This window comes from Danio aesculapii, chromosome 5 (genome assembly GCF_903798145.1).
Source record: "Danio aesculapii chromosome 5, fDanAes4.1, whole genome shotgun sequence".
NCBI lineage: Eukaryota > Metazoa > Chordata > Actinopteri > Cypriniformes > Danionidae > Danio > Danio aesculapii.
In genome coordinates this window covers 70,207,999-70,231,696 of record NC_079439.1, presented here as the reverse complement: position 1 = coordinate 70,231,696, position 23,698 = coordinate 70,207,999, and the positions used below count along the sequence as shown (strand labels likewise).

Sequence of the window (23,698 nt, the reverse complement as noted above, 5' to 3'; positions counted from 1 at the left end):
GTCCTGCAGTGTGTTGTGTGCGTGTGTGTGTGTGTGTCCTGCTCTCTGTCTCTTTCCTCCAATGCAGCACTAGTTAGTCAGACAGACCTAAGAGAGGCTTCATTGAGAGGGATTCTGCTGCAGCACTGCGCACCTCTCTCTCTCTCTCTCTCTCTCTCTCTCTCTCTCTCTCTCTCTCTCTCTCTCTCAATTCAATTCAATTCAGTTCAATTCAAACTTGCTTTATTGGGATGATAAATGTTGCATGTATTACCAAAGCATTTGTTATGTTTACATTACCCAGATCATATGAAAACATATAAATAATTAAATATTAATCAAGAATGTATGATTTATATAATGTATAACAATTTAGAATTCTCTCTCAATTCAATCCACTTTATTGGCATAACATAGATGGGAACATACACTCGCCGGCCACTTTATTAGGTACACCTGTATAACTGCTCGTTTACGCAAATTTCTAATCTGCCAATCACATGGCAGCAACTTAATGCATTTAGGCATGTAGACATGATCAAGACGATCTGCTGCAGTTCAAACTGAGCATCAGAATGAGGAAGAAAGGCGATTTAAGTGACTTTGACCGTGGCATGGTTGTTGTAGTATTTCAGAAACTGCTGATCTACTGGGATTTTCACGCACAACCATCTCTAGGGTTTACAGAGAATGGTCCGAAAACAGAAAATATCCAGTGAGCGGCAGTTCTGTGGGTGCAAATGCCTTGTTGATGCCAGAGGAGAATGGCCAGACTGGTTCCAGCTGATAGAAAGGCAACAGTAACTCATAACAACTGAGGTCTGCAGAAGAGCATCGTCACAACGATGCACTTCCAACCTTGAGGCGGATGAGCTACAGCAGCAGAAGACCACACCGGGTGCCACTCCTGTCAGCTCAGAACAGGTAACTGAGGCTACAATTCACACAGGCTCACCAAAATTAGACAATAGAAGATTGGAGAAATGCTGCCTGGTCTGATGATCTCCATTTCTGCTGAGACATTCACATGGTTGGGTCAGAATTTGCCGTCAACAACATGAAAGCATGGATCCATCCTGCACTGTATCAACGGTTCAGGCTGGTGGTGGTGGTGTAGTGGTGTGGGGGATATTTTCTTGGCACACTTTGGGCAGTGGTGCCCTCAGAAACTTTTCTTAGGGGTGGCCAGAAGCGGCCACATCAAATCTTGGGGTGGCACACACAAAAAATATTATTTATTCAGTGTAATGTTATATTTTTGTTTCTGACAATTGAAATAATGTGGTTTTAATTCATTTAATTAATTACTCTTGAAATATCGCAATTTATTCCTAAAAAAATCTATAAATTAAAATTCTATAAAATAAAAAATCTATATTTGTCCTAAATAAATGAAATTAAAGGTTTCTGTCTGATAACAATATTTATAATAATAATAATAATAATATATAATAAAATAGAAAGGAGTATATACAGCATATAAATAAAACAATAATATACATACAGTCGAAGTCAGAATTATTAGCCCCCCTTTGAATTATTTTTTTTTTCTCAAATGACAGAGCAAGGAAATTTTCACAGTATGTCTGATAATATTTTTTCTTCTGGAGAAAGTCTTATTTGTTTTATTTTGGCTAGAATAAAAGCAGTTTAAACTTTTTTAAAATCCATTTTATGGTCAATATTATTAGCCCCTTTAAGCATTAAATTTTTTCAATAGTCTACAGAACAAACCATCGTTAGACAATAACTTGCCTAATTACCCTAACCTGCCTAGTTAACCTAATTAACCTAGTTAAGCCTTTAAATGTCACTTTAAGCTGTATAGAAGTGTCTTGAAGAATCATGGCAAAGATCAAACAAATCAGTTATTAGAGATGAGAAAACTATTATGATTGAAAATGTGTAGAAGAAATCTCTCCGTTAAACAGAAATTGGGGAAAAAAATTAACAGAGGGGCTAATAATTAAGGAGGGCTAATAATTCTGACTTCAACTGTACATATGTTTATATAAAACATAATTTGTTGGGGCGGCATGGTAGCTCAGTGGTTAGCACTGTTGCCTCACAGCAAGAAGGTCGCTGGTTCAGTTCAGAGTGTATGAGTGTTTCCCAGTACTGGGTTGCGGCTGAAAGGTCATCCGCTGCATAAAATATATGCTGGAATATTTGGCGGTTCATTCCGCTGTGGCAAACCTTGATAAATCAGGGACTAAGCCGAAGGAAAATGAATGAATGAATGTCTCTCCCTCTCTTTGTCCAATAATTTCTCGAGTCTTTTTTACGTCGATCTTTCACTCTCTTGACACTCCTCTACTTAAATTCAACCTTGCACCATGTGTTATATTCTTTCTGGTATAAATCTAAACCTGAGAGATAAACATCATTTTAGTGGGATGAATCCATTTTTGGGACCTTCATAAATCAATTCTGACAGCAGCAAACCCATATGGCATTACCAGCAACGCGGGACAACCCAAGAACGGCTTGTTAATACTATAGGTGGTATATATGTCTATTCAGTGGGTTTGAGATAGAGTTTTGGGTGACACTTTAGTTTAGGGACCAATTCTCACTATTAATTTGTGGATTTTTACCTGTATGATTAATATATTTGTCAGTTTATAAAGTAAATATTCTACAAGATCTTATTCTACATCTCTTAAACCCTATAACGAGCATAATAACTGTTAATAGGCAGAAAATTAAGATTTTAAAAGATCTGGTTAATGGTTTGCCAATAGCAATGATTGAACCTTAAAGGGTTCCGATTTTGGCCTTTTTACAAGATGTAAAATAAGTATTTTGTGTCTCCAGAATGTGTCTCTGAAGTTTCAGGTCAAAATACTCCACAGATCATTTATTATACCCTGTTGAAAATGTAAATATTCGGGTCAGAGGGAATTGTAGCTGTTTTTGTAGCCTGTGCCTTTAAATGCAAACGAGCTGGTTCTCCCCGCCCACTCTTGGGACATTTAGTTTCAGAGATGGATAAACAGGGTCAAACATTAGACAGAAAGCAATGACGAAACAGAGACCAACAATCACAAATACCACAGTGAGAGGAATGAGCCACACACAAATGCCACTGCAACATTCACGCTTTTCTACTCATGGCAAATGTGACAGGACGCAACCTGATTTGACCAAGTATGACATGTTCCTGGATTAACATCTTCATTGATCCTGGAACAACATTCCAATCAGCCAATCAGAATTAAGGGATAGATAGATTCCTTTAGATCTATGGTTAGATACTTCTACATGATTGTTATCCAACTATTATTCCCCTCTGATTTGGAGAATAATTTACAGTAATGCTTGGGTTTAGGGGTAGGAAATAGGTACACTGTAAAAAAAAAAAATCCTGGTTGCCTTAATTATTTAAACTGAATCAAATTAACCTTATGAGTCCATTGAACTTATATTATGTAACTGACTTAAAACAGCTTGTGTAACTTATAAAATTAAGTTAGAACATGATTAACTTGGTTTAATAAGCTACAATGATCTAAAAACATATGCTGTCAGGCAGGGGCGTAGTGGACATTTTAAAAGTGGGGGGACAGCTGTATGAAACCCAAAGGTTTACATTCTTAATTACCTGTTTTTAAATGGTCTGTGTCTAAAAGTGAGGGGGACGTATCCCCCCCGTCCGCCCCGTTTGCTACGCCCCTGTTGTCAGGTCTAATTATTCATGTAATTTTTGTCTTTATAGTTGTGCCATCGAATGATCACAGGTCTCACTCTCAGATGTTTACCTTCATTGTGAAGTTGTCCAGCACGATGCGTTCAGTCCAATTTGATCTGTCCATTCGTATTCAACGTTGTCGGGATCCAAGTCTCAAAAAAAGCTATCGAAACATTGATATATTAAACATTTTTTGAGAGTTAAAGTGGCAGTGTGCTGATTTACCTTTGATCTTTTGCTACAGCAGCAGAAGACCACACCGGGTGCCGCTCCAGTCAGCTAAGAACAGGAAACTGAGGCTACAAATCACACAGGCTCACCAGAATTGAACATTTGAAGATTGGAAAAACATGGCCTGGTCTGATGATCTACATTTCTGCTACGACATTCAGATGGTCGGGTCAGAATTTGGCGCCAACAACATAAAAGCATGGATCCATCCTGCCTTGTATCAACAGTTCAGGCTGGTGGTGGTGGTGTAATGGTGTGGGAGATATTTCCTTGGCACACTTTGGGTCCAATAATACCAATTGAGTATCGTGTCAACACCACAGCCTACTTGAGTATTGTTGCTGACCATGTCCATCCTTTTATGACCACAGTGTACCCATCTTCTGATGGCTACTCCAGCAGGATAACACACCATGTCATAAAGCACGAATCATCTCAGCCTGGTCTCTTGAACATGACAATGAGTTCACTGTACTCAAATGGCCTCCACAGTCACCAGGACTCAATCCAATAGAGCACCTTTGGGATGTGGTTGAATGGGAGATTCGCATCATGGATGTGCAGCCGACAAATCTGCAGCAACTGTGTGATGCTATCACGACAATATGGAGCAAAATCTCTGAGGAATATTTCCAGTACCTTGTTCAATCTATGCCACGATGGATTAAAGCAGTTCTCAAGGCAAAAGGGAGTGCAACCTGGTGCTAGTAAGGTGTACCTAATAAAGTGGCCGGTGAGTGTATATTTGACTTATGGACATTTATTTTGTCATCTAGTCAGATGATGATGGCCTTCTTCATTTACCTTAATACCTTCAGTTTTTCCTTGTCACAGTCTCTTTTAGTTTCTCCGATGGTACTCATTTCTGTGTGGTTGTTTGGAAACAATATGCATTGTGACTAATAAAAGCTGGCTGACATGATTAATACGGTAGGCATCAAAGCCTGTATGCTCTACACAACACTGAGAAAACGTGTGTTTAAAAACCGCCCATAACTGAATGCGTCCTCAGTCCTCCTCCCTTTATCCTGTAATGCAGCGAGGAGGAACCATGTGGAGTCTGCGTGGATGTGGATGCAGGATTTGTGTATGTGAGACACAGGCATTTTGTGCAGAAATGGAACAAAACCTTGTTGACGGTCGTGGTGCACGGAGCAGTGGAAAGGTTTCCTTTGGGATAGTCGTGCAGGAGGGGAGGGAGCTTCTTTTGTTTCTCCGTTTCAGACAGCATCTGCAGTGTGTCTCCTGGAAAGCCTGCACCTGCTCGCTCTTTCTCTCTCTCATAAAATCTCCAATCCTACGGCAATCTTGCTGATGCGAGCAAGAGAGGCTTTAATGACCCGCACACACCCACGTCTTTATTGTTCAAAGCTCTTAAACAGGTAAAGGAATTTGAACGAAATGTAAGCAAAGACCAAACTTTTAGATAATACATGCCAGAGGTACAATTTAAGTTTATCCAATTCCCCTATAGCACATGTGTTTGGACTGTGGGGGAAACTGAGTCACCCGGAGGAAACCCACGCCAACAAGGGGAGAACATGCAAACTCCACACAGAAATGACCCAGCTGGGACTCGAACCAGCGATCATCTTGCTTTGCGGCAGCAGTGCTAACCACTGAGCCACCGCGTTGCCACTTGGGAAAAATTTTGAAAGAGAATTAACTTCACAGGATGGCTATAATTTTGCATTTAAATGTATTTGAAGAGTTCAGATGCAAAAACCTCTAAGTGCCATCTGGAATTTTCTTCAACAATGAGCATTTTTCATAGCCTCTTATGTTTATGTTCATTTATTTCATGTTAAAAGGAATGAAAATAACCTATTCTTTGGTATAAAAGTGAAATTACTGAATCAAGACTAAAGAGCCTGAGAAAAAATGCTAATGTTAGAAGAAAATTTAAGGTGGCACTTTTAGGTTTTTGCATCTAAACTCTTCATATGTACACATTTCTAAATGCATATAGTTTTTAGTAGCGCAAATATTTGTCTATCAAAATACACATCTTATATTTTGCAATTCCAAGTGTTTGGGAATGTTTTCTGTTAAAGTAATTTATTACAATCTTGCATCACTTCTTAAAAAGTAACTAAATGTGGTACTTGGTAACTTTTAAAGGAATAAGTAATGCATAACTTTCCTTTCTGGATTGCATGAAGAATATGGATGAATAAAAAGTGCAATGAATATCCAAGTGTGCATTCCACAGTTATTTATTAATCTTAAGGGTATCGAAGGATAGTGAATCTGTTTTTTTTGGTAAGAAAGATTGTTAAATACATGTTCGCATTTAAGTTAAAAGTACAAAATGTATTGTGTTTAGACATCGTTCACATCTGAATTTGCTTCTGGTTTCATAGAGAAAGGAGAACTGACAGAGTAATAGTATGTTACCATGAGAAGAGAAGTTTCATGAACTAATTTCGAGAGGAGCACGTGATATGATTGAGCACGTCTGGCCGCTCATCTGTAATCAGTAATAATCCAATCAGAGTGATCCTAGTTTACTATAAATGGGTCATTTTCTCCCTACTGTTACTATCTTTGTTTGGAAGAATCCCCCCTTCCACCCCAACTCCTCCTTTTACTCCCTTTTCTAAAGGGGGAGCTCTCGAGACCTACCTGATCTCGGATCTCCTGATGCTTATTGACTGGGCGGGAGCCCTGGGCTCAAATATCTCCGAGCTCAGGGTTCTCTCCCGGGACAGCATGCCAAGCCTGCTTTATACGCCAAGTATATCTAAGTGGGAACTCTTAAATTAGTTACTGGCATTGCTTAAAAACAACAAAAAAAAAAAACTCAAATATTTTTTGGAAATTAAAAAATGTTACTTTTCTTGGGCAACGCGGTGGCGCAGTAGTTGCTGTCACCTCACAGCATGAAGGTCGCTGGTTCAAGCCTTGGCTGGGTCAGTTGGCGTTTCTGTGTGGAGTTTGCAAATTCTCCCTCGTTTGCATGGGTTTCCTCCGGGTGCTTTGGTTCCCCCGGAGTCCAAAGACATGCAGGTGAATTGAGTAGGCTAAATTGTCCGTTGTGAATGAGTGTGTATGGATGTTTCCCAGAGATGGGTTGCAGCTGGAAGGGCATGCGCTGCGTAAAACGTGCTGGATAAGTTGGCGGTTCATTCCGCTGTGGTGACTCCGGATTAATAAAGGGACTAAGCCGAAAAGAAAATGAATGAATGTTACTTTTCTTGAAAAAAGTAATCTGATTACTTGTAATCCATTACAGCAGCACTATTAGTTATGAAAATATTTGTGTAAAAGTTTTATTAAGGTCAATATAATAGCCATCATATAAAATATATAGTATTTACCCCAAATCTTAAACACGTTTTAGTCTGAATTTTGCTGATAAAAATGAATATATGCCTGACAAATCAGCATTAAACATTTATATATATTTTTTCATCATAGAGTGTTTATACAATAATTTTCTCTTTTTTAAGTCTTTTCATAATCAAAATTTTGAGTTTGTTTCGATAATAAAATATTTAGATTGTATGACATTAGATTGCTTTTGTACAATCACGAGTTATAAATACAAACAATACAAGTAATATAAAATGAATTGAGGTGATTTAATTATAAACTGGGAAACATAACGTAAAAAATCGTTAGCAGTGTTGAGGTAACTCATTACAGGTAACGTTACAAGTGTGTGTATATATATGTGTGTATATATATGTGTGTATATATATGTGTCTATATATATATATATATATATATGTATGTGTGTGTGTGTGTGTGTGTGTGTGTGTGTGTTTAAATAATTGATTAAAACGGACACATCATCAGTATACTACAGGTCGAGTCCTGCACACACATCTGTGACGGCACATCACCAGCAGGCGGCAGTAGAGAAACCCTTGAGAAAACAAACATTCTTAAGATTCGCTTCAGACTTGCTGCAAAAAAACAATGAGGTAAGATTGTTCAAATCATCCAGAGTGGTTGAGTTTGTTAAAGTAGCCTGTGAAAGTACTCTTTATTGTTACAGGAAGTTTTCTGATAAGTGTTTTGTCGCTATAATAAGGTTATGTAAAGCCGGCTGTGCTGTGTTTCAGAGCTCTGCATCTGAACTTTGGCAGCGAGTCATTCATTCATTTGTTACTGCGCGAGCTTCACACGCATTAAACACACTGAAAAAAATCGTGTTTTGCTCTGTATATTTTAACAGGTGATTACATGAATGTGCCATGCCGTTTGTGGAGTTCATCGCAGGATGGATTTCAGGTAAAAAATACTTCTGCTTTGGAACCATCCTACATGAAAAAAATACTACAGTAAACCACAGTGTTTTTGAAACATGCTATGGTAAAGGTGTTGAATTAATCGGTTGTGGTTATTTTACAGTTGCAATGTTACAACAACTATATAAACAAATACTGTAGGCTACTAAGTTTGCTATATATTACACTACAACAACGCAGTTTACTTTAGTAACGCAGTTTACTTTTGTACAAGCTACAGTTAACATTGCAGTGTGCTGTAGCATTCATTAACAAAACGTAAATGCTATAATATATACATTACAATACTTTACTATAGTATGGTTATATATATATATATATATATATATATATATATATATATATATATATATATATATATATATATATATATATATATATATATATAGTTAAAGTCAGAATTATTAGCCCCCTGTTTAATTTTTTCCCCACTTTCTGTTTAACATAGAGATTTTTTTTTCAACATTTCTAAACATGATAGTTTAATATTATCTCTAATAACTGATTTATTTTATCTTTGCCATGAAGACAGTAAAAAAAAAATATTAGACTAAAATATTTTCAAGACACTTCTATACAGCTTAAAGTGACATTTAAAGGCTTAACTAGGTTAATTAGGTTAACTAGGCAGGTTAGGGTAATTAGGCAAGTTATTGTGTAACAGTGGTTTGCTCTGTGGACTATCAAAATAAAATATAGCTTAGAGGGGCTAATCATTTTGACCTTAAAATGGTTTTTTAAAAATTACAAATTGCTTTTATTCTAGCTGAAATAAAACAAATAAGACTTTCTCCAGAAGAAAAAATATGATCAGACATACTGTGAAAAATTCCTTGCTCTGTTAAACATAATTTGGGAAATATTTAAAAAAGAAAAATAATTGCATCTAATAGATGCAAAAACCTCTATATGCTGTCTGAAATTTTCTTCTAAAATTAACATTTTTATCAGGCTCCTGTGTGTAGGTTCAGTAATTTCACGTTTATGGCAAAGGATAAGTCATTTTCAGGGTCTTTTAAGTAAAATAACACAACATAAACAAAGGAGGCTGAGAAAAATGTTCATTTTCAATGGAAATTTTCAGATTAGAGGTTAGAAGAAAATGCACTTAGAGTTTTTTGCATCTGAACTCTTCATATATATATATATATATATATATATATATATATATATATATATATATATATATATATATATATATATATATATATATATATATATATAAAACTTTAAATATGCTAAAAGTTCTTAAACAACATAACTGTATCATGATTTTCTCAATGGTTTCATAACTTCCATAAATTGAAATAACATGTAAATGCCATGGTATTCAGTAGATCCGAACACCATAGCAATAATATCTAATAACTATAGTGCTGCTGCAGTACTTTTTGTACATAGCGAAGGGATTTTTATTGTCCTGGACTATATTGAATGATTCACAGTTTCTGAACTATTCAGTCATTCTCAATGGGTTAATCATATATGTGTATGTGTGTGTTAGGTGCTGTGGGTTTAGCTGTTGGACACCCTTTGGATACAGTAAAGGTAAGTCTCTCTTTTATGAATGATAGATACAGTGCTCAGTATAATAAGTACACCCCTCACAAATCTCACTTTTAAATTCATATATTTAATAGAAAGCTATACAATATTATACTTGTGCATGTACATTAGTCAGTACTGACGCCAAATCTGGAGCTTATCTACCAAAATAACTCACAATAACGGTCCAAAAACTAGTACAGCCACATTTATGTTAGAGAAAAATATTAAATACAAATAAAAAAAAAGAGGAATTTAAATCAAAAGAAGCAAAAATATGGAAAATTTTAGTTGGAATTTTGTAGGTTGTAATTTATTTTTGCAATATTTTGCTTGAATTTGATTATCCTTCAATTTCTAAATATTGGTGACTAAAATATAATTTTAATAATTATATCTGTTTAATAAATCTGTTTTGTTTAAATGCACCAAAATGTATGACCAATATTCACTGAGAAACTGATAAAAATATTCATTTTCAAAATGGGGTGTACTCAATTATGCTGAGGACTCTACATGTGATTTGATTATTGACTTGTGTAGTTTATGCATTTATTTTGGTCATAGGTGCGCTTGCAGACCCAGTCTGTGTATGGAGGGATAGTAGACTGTGTGATCAAAACGTACACACGTGAAGGAGTAAGTCTTACTTTTTTTTTTTGGACATCTTGTCTTTGACACACACAGTATTCATTCATACATTCATTCATTCATTTTCTTTTCGGCTTAGTCCCTTATTATTTATCCCTTTATTAATAATCAGGAGTCTCCACAGCGGAATGAACCGCCAACTTATCCAGCATATGTTTTACACAGCGGATGCCCTTCCAGCTGCAACCCATCACTGGGAAACACCCACACACTCTCATTCTCACACACACACTACGGACAATTTTAGCATACCCAATTCACCTATACCGCATGTCTTTGGACTTGTGGGGGAAACCGGAGCACCCGGAGGAAACCCACGCCAACACGGGAGAACATGCAAACTCCACATAGAAATGCCAACTGACCAAGTCAGGAATTGAACCAGCAACCTTCTTGTTGTGAGGCGATTGTGCTACCCATTGCGCCACCGTGTTGCCCCTTAAACATACTAATCATTAGTGTAAAACAAAGGTGTTTGAAGGATAGTAACTAAATATAAATATTTATCCCACAGCAAGTGGGTAATATTTGCTCAAACCCCTGTTTGACAATTATTAATGAGGAAAATACCAAATTACCAAAATGGAAACCTTAAAATAGAAAACATTTATTTTGAATTACTGTAATATTTAAAAACATTACCGATTTGTTTTATTTACTATATCTTGTGCATGGAAAAAAATCCAGGCTTATGTATGATAGCAGTTTCCCAGTGCTGGGTTGTGGCTGAAAGGGCATCTGCCACGTAAAACATGTGCCAGAATATTTGCTGGCTCATTCCCCTGTGGCAATCCCTGATAAATCAGGGACTAAGCCGAAGGGTAGTGAGTAAGTGTGTGTATGATAGCAGAAATGTTGTTTTTACATGTATTCATCCAGCAGCAGACAGCGAGAGTATGTCCTATCAGCCTGATCTCAAGAGAATTTTACATTTTGTCAGTTTAGTGGCTAATTCGTACAAATTCGTACGAGTTCAGTTGTACGAAATTGAACGATTTTAAAAAGGAGGCGTGGCACCTAACCCCACCCCTAAACCCAACCGTCATTGGGGGATGAGCAAATCATACTAAATTGTACGAATTAGATCGTACGAATTCATACGAATTAGCCACTAAATCAAAAAGTTACGAATTGCCGTGAGATTGTGTTGGTCCTACAGGTGGTTTGTCAAGCCCACTCGCCTGCATGGAGCACACTCAGAATTGCACATTGTTTTCCAAGACACATGAGGTGCTTATAACAAGTGTCTGGTGCATATGGAGAGCAGAAGAGCGGTTTTTGATAAGAAAGTGTCTGGTGCATATGGAGAGGAGAAAGTGTGTCCTACTGGTGGTTTGTCAAGCCCCCTCGCCTGCATGAAGCACACTCAGAATCACACATTTTTTTTCCGGTGTTAATACATACATAAGGAGAGCTGTTGTTGGACAAGTTCATGAAACAAATGAGTCTTGAGCTACCTCTTTGTCCACCAAATTTGCATCACCTAATGACAAATTTTGCTTTATTCTCCAGTTGCATGGCTTTTTTAAGGGCATGTCCGTTCCTGTGCTTTCGGTGGCCATCAGCAATGCCGTGGCGTTCGGATCCTACAGTAACACCTTGGATTACCTGACGCAGTCCCACCACAGCGACCACAGCCAGCGCTCTCCGCTCTCTCACGTCTTCATAGCCGGCTGTTTTTCAGGTCTAGCACAGGTACGTCTGCGAGTCAAGACTGCAAAAACGCCAAAACACTTTGCATGTTTGCTAATTGGTGCTGTTTTGCAGTTATTCGTAACCGCTCCGATAGACCTGGTCAAAGTGCGTCTGCAGAACCAGACCAGAAGCAGATCGGCTGGGAATAAATACAGAGGGCCTTTACACTGCGTCGCTGTGATTGTCAGAGAGGACGGGCTGAAAGGGCTGTTCAGGGGTTTCTGGGCTCTTGCTCTTCGAGACGTGCCTTGTTTTGGACTTTACTTCCTGCCATATGAGTTCACCTTAAGGATGATGTCTGAGAAAGGGAAGCAGCCAGGTGAGCAGAAACCAGTCTTCCTTGAGAGATCTTCTGAGGCAGAACTAAATAATATATGACATTTAGGCAAAATAAGATTTATTCTGTTCAAAAGTTTTCACCCCCTCGCTCCTACAGGAAAACTCCACCTTTTTTTTTGGAAGTAGACTCCTTTTACAACTCACCTACAGTTAAAGAGATGAGTTTTAGCATTTCTGAATCCATTCAGCTGATCTCAGGCTCTGGCGGGAGCACTTTTAGCTTAGCTTCAAGAGTTTATACTTAGGTGATGATTAATAATAAAGCATATTTGGCATGCTGTTCTGGGAGAGAGCCCCGAGCTCAGAATATCCTCGAGCACGGGGCTCCCACCCGTTTGTAGGGCGAGAGCGGAGTTTGAGCTCAGGTAGATCTTAAGAACTCCTTTGCTTGTGAACGTGTTAGGAATAGCTAAGAGATATAGCTGGCTAAGAGTTGTCTTATGATGCTACTTTGGATTAGTCAATTTACTTATATTGTATGTCTTTGGATGGTGGAAGAAAACCAGGGAAAACCCACGCAAGCATGGGGCGAACATGCAAACTCCGCACAGAAGTGCTGACTGGCCCAGTGAGGGCTCAAACCAGTGACATATTCTTATTGTGAGGCAACAGTGCTAACCACTGGGCTGCTGTGCTGCGCTATCAGGAGAAGGGGAGGAGTAGGGTTGAATTCTTCAAGACGAAGATGACTGAAGGGGAAAACTCTGGTTATTTATAGTGAGTTAGTATTCATCTGATTGGCGCAATGTGCTAAGCTAATGTGGGACCAGCTGTGATCAATCATAAGGACGTGATTCTCTCGAAATTAGTTTATAAATAAACCGCATTTAGCATAAGTCATTAAATCTGATCAAGCCATTAGCATCTCGCAGAAAAATTTGTTTTGATGATTTGCCTAACGGTTACAGAGTTGGATTTGTGATTGGAAGGTCACAGGTTCGAGTCCCAGCACCAGCAGTTATTGTATCACACCTGAGGTGATTCCCTTGGGCAAGGCATTGATTCCCCAATGGCTGCCCACTGCTCCGAGTTTGTGTTCATGGTGTGCTATGTGTGCGCACTTGGATTGGGTTAAATGCACTGTACAAATTCCAAAAATGGGTCACTGTACTTGTGAGTTATGACTTACCTGACTATTGACTATTTTCAAGGCCAGGGGTGCCCAATCTTGTTCCTGGAGATCTACCTTTTTGCAGAGTTTAGCTGCAAGCTTGATCAAACACACTTGTCTTTAATTACCAAGTGCTTTTTCAGATCAGGTTAGACCTGAACTCTGCAGGAAGGTAGATCTCCAGAAACAAGATTGGGCATCCCTGTTCTAGGCTGATATGGCTAGGAACTATACTCTCATTCTGGTGTAATAATCAAGAAACTTTGCTGCTGTACCATGGCTGCAGCAAGCGCAATGTGTGTCCTGTCCTGGAACACAGTAATCTTACCTAATTACCCAGCTGTTTTTAACTGTTATTGGTTCAATTCCTTCAGAGACCCATATGTTATTTAGTGGTATTAATCAAGACCATCGTCTTTTGATTTGACTAAATCTTATGTTGGCAAAACTTGTTTTACAGTAAACACCAAGAGTAATAATAGAGCTTTTCCAAAAGGAAATCACTACTGTTCCTTATATACAATTTAATTCGATGTCTTTATTAAAGGGTGACTTGATTTGCTGAAAAAAAAGTGTGGCTTTTACCACAGAAATATCAGGTTAGAAACAAAATTAAAGAAATATCCTATAAACTTCTCCACAGATTTTATCCAGCAAAGCATTATTTACAAAGTGGAACTGATGTAAATTGTATTTCTGTAATGAATACGAGGAGACGGTTTTACACTTATTTTGGTATTGTACATACTCAGTCAAAAGGAAGAGCTGCAAAAGATTATTAACAATGTTCAGTGTTCAAAACCTCCTTCATCGTTGGGGGAAAATGTACTTTTTGGCTTTACTGTCTAATTTACTAATAAGCAACCATATTTTAAGGTATTGATCACTGAAATATGCTTGTATATAACCAGCATCAGAGACTCTTTAAACAAGGAAGCCTACCCACTTTACATTTACATTGTCATTTAGCAGACGTTTTTATCCAAAGCGACTTAAAAATGAGAACAAGGAAGCAATTTACACAACTATAAGAGCAGCAGTGAACAAGTGCTATAGACAAGTTTCAAGGTGTGTAAAGTCTAAGAAGCAAAGCATTAGTAATGTTTTTTTTATTTTTGAGAGAGAGAGAGAGAGAGAGTACAGTTAGTGGTATAGCCAGAGAGGCAGTTAAGATTAGGAAGGAAAGTGGAGACTAAATAGTTTTTAGTCGTTTCTTGAAGACAGCAAGTGACTCTGCTGTTCTGATGTAGTTAGGGAGTTCATTCCACCAACTGGGCAGATTGAATGTGAGAGTTCGGGAAAGTGATTTCTTCCCTCTTAGGGATGGAATTGTGACCTCTGTAATGTATTTATTCCATTTGTACATTTTGTATATTTGTATTATATTTATAATTACCCCCTGGCATGTATATTTTTTGTGTTGTAGAATGTTATTTGCTGTTCTTTAAATAAATAATAAAAACATTCAAAGCAGATGAACAAAATGAAGTGGAACATGAACTAACTTTAACATGTCATCCAATGTCCTGAGGCTGTCATGTTTCTGCGACTGTTAGCGAAACCGGAAAAAGCTAAACTTCGGAGGGCGCTTCCTGTATTCAATTCTGCTGTGAAAAAGGTCTATTGAACAGATGCACGTCACTTCATAACTATTGACCTTATTCTTCAATGCGGAAGTGCGCTCGTTTTTGCGATTGTTTTAGAACTTCCGATTCAGCTGCCAATGGGAGAAATGACTATGAATAATAAACGGCAGAAAACGGTTAAACTACTTACTCTACAAACAAGTATTTGCATGACAACACAGACAAATAGAATAATATAATAAGAAAATATCAGTTTGCAACATCAAGCAGCAAAACGAGCTGTTTTTAACGTCTAAAAATGAATGGAAGTGAATGAGACCGGAAGTCTTGTGCCAAAATTATTCAAATGGCTGCGCCCTCACGTACGCGGAGAATAAGGTGAATAGCGGCCATTTTTCGACTGAACTAAAAAAAGTTTTGATGTCTTGGTCGCACTATTTGGAGGGCCGGAACAAATTGGGTTCGGCCCGCGAGCCGCCAATTGAATAGCCCTGTTTTAAAATAATGATCTTTCTATAACATCACCCTCAGGTCACAGTGCTGTGATGGTGGCCGGCGGTGTTGCTGGTGTGGTGACGTGGGCCTGTGCAACCCCTATGGACGTAGTGAAAGCTCGACTGCAGATGTCAGGCGGTGGCGGTCGGGTCTACAGCGGCGTGCTAAACTGCATTACTGTGAGTGTTCGTGAGGAGGGAATACGCGTCTTCTTTAAAGGTCTTCTTCTCAACAGCGTGAGGGCTTTCCCTGTCAATGCTGTGACTTTTCTCAGCTACGAGATGATTCTGAGAGCCTGTGTGGACTGAGCGCTGCAGGGCTGATGGGATCTCGTATACCAAAACCTTGAAACAGGTGGCATTTTAGTACGTTTGGCCCGATTACGACTCTGTAGGGCTGTAAATGCATCCCTAAGAAATGGGACAGCACTACAACACCCTGACACGTCATCGCAAGCTCTTACTGCATGAGGTAGATGACGGCGACTGCTGTAGTGATTCCAGTTGCGTTATTTTTTTGGTATTTATCTTCAGGAAATGACTGAAGGCAACGATATAACGATTAAATGTGCTCGTAATAAGCTCATAAATGTATTGTATATTTACACCATGGCCATATTCATCTATTTAAACAAGAAAAGCATTAAGCAGGGCATTTACATCTGCACTTTTTATGATCCGATACCCATCCAATCAGAAGAAAACACATGAAGTGATCGATGTAAATAATGTTTGTATGTCTCAGCGATTTTCTGACTCTCATCCTGCAAGCCAAGCCACCGTTTGATGCAGTTTCTAAACGTATCCCACCGTGTGCGTGTAAAACCTTTCTTCTTTCTTAATTGAAGTAAGATGCATATAGCATTGTTTATAAACTCTTTTACTGCTTTTTGGTGGAGGTCTGACCGTAATTTCATCCTCTTCGCTACTCGATAGTGACGACAAGGGCGCTGCCATATTGGACTGTGTTTACAAGTCGTTCCGACGTTGAGCCATTTCATTGGTCTAGCGGGAAGCACGTGACGCGAAGCCGCATCTCTCACCATCAAAAAATGATTACGCGAGAATGGGACTATTGCCAACTTTAAACACTTGTAAAAAAAGAACTGCGGGATTTCACATGGAGAACTTTACTTTTTTTCTTTTTTACCAATTGATCCTTTTATTGGAATAAAAATAATGTAGTGCCCCATATATGGGAACAGAATGAAACGAAAAGCTGCTTCACCTTACGGCCTAAAACAGCCCCATCGTGATGCATGGAGCAAGATTGAGCAATGTTGCTTGTCGACTTTCCTATTGAAAATGATGGCAGCATTGCTTTAAAAGTTGCCTCAAAATAAGCTGTTGACATCATACACTCACCGGCCACTTTATTAGGTACACCTTACTAGTACCGCTTTGGACCCCTTTTGCCTTCAGAACTGCTTTAATCCTTCATGGCGTAGATTCAACAAGGTACTGGAAATATTCCTCAGAGATTTTGCTCTATATTGACATGATAGCATCACGCAGTTGCTGCAGATCTGCACATCCATGATGCGAATCTCCCGTTCCACCACATCCCAAAGTTACTCTATTGGATTGAGTTCTGGTGACTGTGGAGGCCATTTGAGTACAGTGAACTCATTGTACTGCACATTGAACTCATTGTGAACTACCGCTCACTGGATATTTTCTCTTTTTCAGACCATTCTCTGTAAACCCTAGAGATGGTTGTGCGTGAAAATCCAAGTAGATCAGCAGTTTCTGAAATGCTCATACCAGCCCGTCTGGCACCAACAACCATGCCACGCTCAAAGTAACTTAAATCCCCTTTCCTCCCCATTCTGATGCTCGGTTTGAACTGCAGCAGATCGTCTTGACCATGTCTACATGCCTAAATGCATTGAGTTGCTGTCATGTGATTGGCTGATTAGAAATTTGCATTAACGAGCAGCTGGACAGGTGTACCTAATAAAGTGGCCGGTAAGTGTATTATCCCAGTGACTTGAATCTTTTTGTGTTGTTCACCGATTCATTCAGTGTCTCTTGAATCTAGTGACCAGTAACGTCATGTTGTTGTTGCTAATATTAGTTACATTTACACTGCACTTAAACATCCAGTCATTCCAGTAGGATCTTAAGGGATAGTTCACCCTAAAATTTAATATAGCATCATTTACACTTACCTTTTAGAGTTTCATTCTTCTGCTGAACACAAAAGAAGATATTTTGAAGAATGTCGGGGAAAAACAGCCATTGACTTCCATAGCATTTCAACATATATCACAATGGCTGCTTTTTACCCATTGTTCTTCAGGATATCCCGAGTTGTGTTCAACAGAAGAAATTCATTCACTTGAGTGCAAGTAAATGGTGAGGAAAATGACATTTTTTTGGGTGAACTGTCTTTTTAACTACCATAGTTTGCGTTTAATCGAACCACATTGGTTAAAATGGTGTTTAGTGATGTCAAATCACACAAAGAAATAATTACTTCTGTTAAATAAATAAGTAGAGATTGAAATAATGTCAAAGTGTTGCTCTAAATAACAAAGGACTGCACAGAATGAACATTTGTTAGCGGTGCACAATAAATTGGCGGCCATATAGACATTGGCTGATAATCACTTACTGTTCAAATTAGCATTGGCTCTGATTGGTGCTTTTCATTAATGACATGATGTCACACAGATCAGACACACTTAAAGGTGCGGTCACACTTGACTTTTTCTTCCATAGACTTCCATTCAAACGCACGCGAATGCGTCAGACCGGAAAGTTTCGCATGTTGCTGTGGTGCAAAGTTCAAGCTTGGTGAACTCTGACCTGCGAAATCGCATCACTTGACTGCATGAGACCAATCGAGGATCAAAACACAACCCCTCTGGGCAGAAATTTAAAGCATGGAGCAATCACTCGCTTTTTTAATGTCTAATAAGCTTGTTTAATCCCGCCCCTTTTCGCAGCGCCACATGACAGAATTTCGCACACACAAAGCCCAATGTGACCGCAGCTTTAGTAGGGTTTATGTTTGTTAGTGTAAAAAGCGATTGGTTACTTTAAGGCGAGTTAACTCGCTGAACTTAAAGTGAATAGTTGACTTTACTTCAAGAGTTCACACTTAGATATTGTTTGACATCTGTTAGCAGGTTTGGCATGCCGTCCCGGAAGAGAACCCTGAGCTCGGAGACAGTTGAGCCCGGGGCTCCCGCCTAGACGAGCATGTAAGGGGAGTACGAGATCAGGTGGTTCTCGAGAGCTCCCCGTGGTAAAGGAGGAGAAGGGGTGGATGGGGGGGTTTCTTCGGAAAACGAAGGTAATGGAGTAGTTCTAGCTAGGCTATACTTATAGTGAGTTTGGATTAATCTGATTGGCTAACTAATGAATGTAGATGGGTGGCCAGCTGCAGTCAATCATATCACCTGCTCCTCTCGAAATTAGTTTGTGGAAGTACACATGAAATCAAAACTAAGCATGTTAACTTAAGGGTGCTCTGGTTTCCCCCACAGTCCAAACTCACGCGTAGTAAAAATCACCAGTAAATGCTTTGAGATACGATTTACTTTATCCACAAGTGTATTTATTAAGAGTGGTAATCCCAGAATAAAGACTTTATTCTCTATGTGCAACTGAACCAACGCAGGTAAAAGCGATGTAGTTTAATCGAAAAGCAAACTGTGCGCAGAAAAAACACATACCCACGCGCCTCACGCACCGCTCCTGCTTGACGCGCTGCTCTGCTCCCGGTGTGAACATGCACTCTGAAATAAGAGTCGTGCCGCTCATGCTTTGTGAAACCGCCGTAACAGTCTTTTATGCAGACGTGTGGGCACGCAGTGAGTTTTGAAAGTCGACAAAACAAAGTTTAAATAATATGATGGTGATCTTATTTAGATTAAGCGTGGCTCCTGATAGATTTTTGTATGAAGCAAAAAGGAGGGATGAAGAGTCAGGGAGGTCAGGGAACTATCAGAATAAAGCTAATACTCGGCCATGAGTCAGGTCTTAGACAACGCACAACAGATAAATTTATAAAACATCTTTTATTTGTATTCTATTGAATTGTCTATAGAATTTAATTCTGATTAAATTAATATTCATGCAAAAGATTAAGTTATTTTAGCATCATTCCAGTTGTGTCTTTAGATTGTTTTCCAGTTACATTTAGCATTAATTTCTGTTATTTATTTAGAAATTGTATAATAACAATAATACTGTTATTTATTAATAATTATGTATGATTTATGTTATATAAAATATAACCCCAACCCACCCCTTCCTTAAATAACCTTTAACCTGTTGGAACTTGGAGCTTTTGACTAATTTTTTATAATTGCAGTTACTTAAAGTGCCTTAAAATGATCAAGTAAAGCCAACTAATCGCTTTTCACAGTGTAGAGGGAAGCCCACGCAGTAAAGACGACATCAGAATAGTAATGTTTCAATGATTTTCGAAGAAATAAAAAGATCTAGATTTTAAAAGAAAATCAGCCGTCTGCTGTTTATCATTAGCGGCTATTTTTGCAATCATGCTCATTAAAATTATTATTAAGATTTGCATTTATGAGTCTATATATCGGCTTAAAAGAGTTATATAAAGAGTTATCACTAGGCCCACACGGAATCTGCGCGTGCAGATTTTCAGCCCATCATTAATTCTGTTTATTTACTTGAGTAAATGTGTAAATCTATATTTTATCATTATATTATTTACTGTAATGATTATTGACTAATGTGAAAATGTTCATCTGATTTATGTACAATGCAGTTTGTAAAGTAATGTTTTCTGTCTTTTAGTAGAGATATTATATGAGAGACTTGCTTTGTTTACCAAATAAAGTGAATCTAATTGGATTTGCATTTTAAACATTAAATAAATGTTAAAAATAGATTATTTTTTATTTCATATATTAAGGTTTTAGTTATGATACTCCCAAAATAATTCAGCAGAAATCCACAGATTTTTACCAAAATTCAGAAAATAGCTAAAAACGTCTGCAGATTCCGTCTGGCCCTGGTTATCACTTACTATATTTCTAAATTTTGTATATGGATTGAATGAAAGAGAAGATTGTACAGTATTATGCAAGATGTAATAAAATGATGCTTGTCATAGTGAGTTTGATTGATATATTGAGAGTTTGTGAGGTTATATGATGCTATGAGATGCACATATTGTGACGTTTTATTCATTTTTTGGTAATAAACGTTAATTCATTTACTATAGTTGACTGATCACCTCACAAGTGCAGCCGTAGTTTAATAGTTTAATAAAACACTCTTCAACATCAGAATGCTGCTTTTGATTATTATGAGGGTTGTTCCTCGTTTAACAGGATCGATTCAATCATTCATTTTCCTTCGGCTTAGTCTCCATCTCAGAGGCCGCCACTGCGGAATGAACCGCCAACTATTCCAGCATATGTTTTACGCAGCGGATGCCCTTCCAGCTGCAACCCAGCACTTTCATTCACACATATTTATACACTACGGCCAATTTAGTTCATCCAATTCACCTAAACTGAGAAACCCGAGCACCCAGTGGAAACCCACGCCAACACGGAGAACATGCAAACTCCACACAGATATCCCAACTGGAATGGCTGCGAGTTACGTTAAGAGTACAGATGCAGTGATTACAAAGTAAAATAAATCAAATAAAAAAATAATGGCAGAATCAGAATATTACCAGTAGATAGATCGATCTGTCTGTCTATTTATCAACACAGTTTTGACATATTTGGTTTCTACTAATCAATCAATCAATCAATCAATAAAAAGAAACTGTTAACCAAAACCCTAAGTTAATAAATGATTATTTTTAACAATAAATGTATTTCCAGGGCATCACGGTGGCTCAGTGGTTAACACTGTGGCCTCTGAGCAAGAAGGTCACTGGTTCGAGTCCCGGCTGGGTCAGTTGGCATTTCTGTGTGGGGTTTGCATGTTCTACAGGTGAATTGAATAAACTAAATTCACCATATTGTATGAGTTTGTGTGTATGTTTCCTACTACTTGGTTGCGGCTGAAAGGGCATCCGCTGCGTAAAACATATGCCAGAAAAGTTGGCGGTTCATTCCGCTGTGGTGACCTCTGAAATAGAGACTGTGCGTTCACACCGAAGGCAGAGAGAGTGTCAAAGTAGCCGGAGGTCATTCATTTTCGATGGGAGCTGGCGCCCAGACGCAGCGCGTCTTCTTCGCCGATGTGGGCGTCGAGACTTGAAATCAAGTCAACTTTATGGTAATGAGCTATGACGCAGTACGGCGGCAAGAAATAAGAATTTAGAGGTCCACCGCCTGAGGAGTCGAAAAAACACAGTCCTGTAAACTTTTGGTTCTGACCACAGTTTTTCCTAAGGGTTTTAGTATTGCAGTTGCCGGATTTCCAATTATTTACGATGTTTTTTTTTACAGGGACTAAATAGAAATATAGACCCTTTTCACAATGACGTCACTTCACTGTGCCCCTATTGGCAAAGCAGTGTATTTTTCGTTCTGGTTTACCTTTGAATGAATGAGAGACTTCTCTGGAAAATCTACAAATAAAAATATTAACATTTCACCATCTGATTTAAGACTATTATTGATATTGGGCTTGTGTCCAAATGTTTCTCTTTCAATACTGAACCTCTTTCTGAATTTGAAAAGGATTTAAGTTATTAAAAATAGGAATAAACTACTGATTATCAACGAAAGCATATAATCGCAACCTTTTCACTAATTAATTACGTTTATTTCCTCAATAATGGATTTATTTTCCCTTTAATGCTGCTCTGAATATAAATTGAATCAAAATATTACCAGTAGATAGATCGATCTGTCTGTCAATCTATTTATCAACACAGTTTTGACATTTGGTTTCTACTAATCAATCAATCAAGCATCAGTCAATAAACAGCATCTGTTAACCAAAACCCTCAGTTAATAAAGCATTATTTTTAACTGTGAATATAAATTGATATTCTCTGTTATATGTAAATGTTCCAGCATGAGTATAATTCTTTACTAAATCTTCTTCTATTACCTGGTATGTCTATAAATGCAACCAGCTTCATCATTTTGTATTTACTGATCTAGTAATGTTTTGTTCAGTTTCTCCATTTGAATGAATTAATTATGCCCTACCGCCACCTTTTGGGTGGATTTAATTTGATATTAGTACTGCCTTTTAATTAATAATGTTACAAATAAATTCATAATCTAATAATACTGAAGACAAATGCAGTGTTCTTGGTGTTATTTTTGCATTTGTAAATGGTTTATAATGATTTCGTTTGGTTAGTAAGAGCCACATACAACATTGTTATTCGGTTTCATTTAATTTTATAATATTATATATTAAATAGACAAATGTTTTATGTTCATGGATAAAATACCTATTAAAAAAAGTCACAGATCTGAGAATGTGAATAATATGAGTGTGTTTGTGAATCAGCTGTCCACTGTAAACAACCACAGTGAAACACCCACAGATTTATTCATTACTTACTCTTCAGAACACACACAGATGTACACCCTTGTAAACATCTGAAATCTTTATTTGACAAATACAAGTCCATACCAACTTCATCTGCAGTAAAGACAGCAACACAAAGCAATAGACTCTGTTTAAAGTCCCATTTTCTTGGTTCAAGCAGAAATCTGAATGATCCAAGTTTTTTATGTGTCAGATGTCTCTCACCTTTAATGCAGACAACAAAAAACAGCTGAAGTCATCTTACCATTTCTGTAGTAAATATGCAGCTGACTGTGTGAGGTCTTTATGGGGATTTGTGTAGGCGGAAATAACGATACACTGAATGGAGTGAAAAAGACACCGCGTGACGTCATGTGAAAAGGGTCTATTGGTGAATATTTCAGACATATGGACACATATTGGATAAATGGAGCAGAGCCACAGCACACGCAACAACTGGACCTTCCGTAGTTAAATGAATCTGATAAAAGGCGCAGAACACTTTCACATTATGTGGGAATGTGAATGATTTGCTGATATGCTGCAACTGCTCCTGTTAATATGAGATCGGTGTAGCGAACTTTGATGCTCTCGCCACTGGAGCTGTGAAAGCAGACAGCCTGTCGCCAGGGCGGCCAAAGCAAACTTGTACGCTCTCGCTGCCTTCGGTGTGAACG

At 38.1% G+C, this 23,698-nt stretch overlaps 1 protein-coding gene across 1 annotated transcript; it reads left to right on the top strand.

The window, feature by feature from the left end:
• The first annotated feature begins 8,103 nt into the window (after nt 1-8,103).
• On the top strand, nt 8,104-16,272 carry LOC130228679 (solute carrier family 25 member 45). Its single transcript, XM_056457119.1, has 6 exons — nt 8,104-8,140; nt 9,662-9,705; nt 10,270-10,341; nt 11,866-12,048; nt 12,121-12,367; nt 15,616-16,272. The coding sequence occupies exons 1-6, from the start codon at nt 8,104-8,106 to the stop codon at nt 15,885-15,887; spliced, it is 855 nt and encodes a 284-aa protein (XP_056313094.1). The 3' UTR covers nt 15,888-16,272.
• The last annotated feature ends 7,426 nt before the right edge of the window (nt 16,273-23,698 follow it).

Coding starts and splice junctions, on each gene's coding strand:
- LOC130228679 (XM_056457119.1), top strand. CDS start 8,104: ATGCCGTTTGTGGAGTTCATCGCAGGATGGATTTCAG. Junction 8,141..9,661: donor CATCGCAGGATGGATTTCAG/GTAAAAAATACT, acceptor TGTGTGTGTTAG/GTGCTGTGGGTTTAGCTGTT. Junction 12,368..15,615: donor TGAGAAAGGGAAGCAGCCAG/GTGAGCAGAAAC, acceptor CATCACCCTCAG/GTCACAGTGCTGTGATGGTG.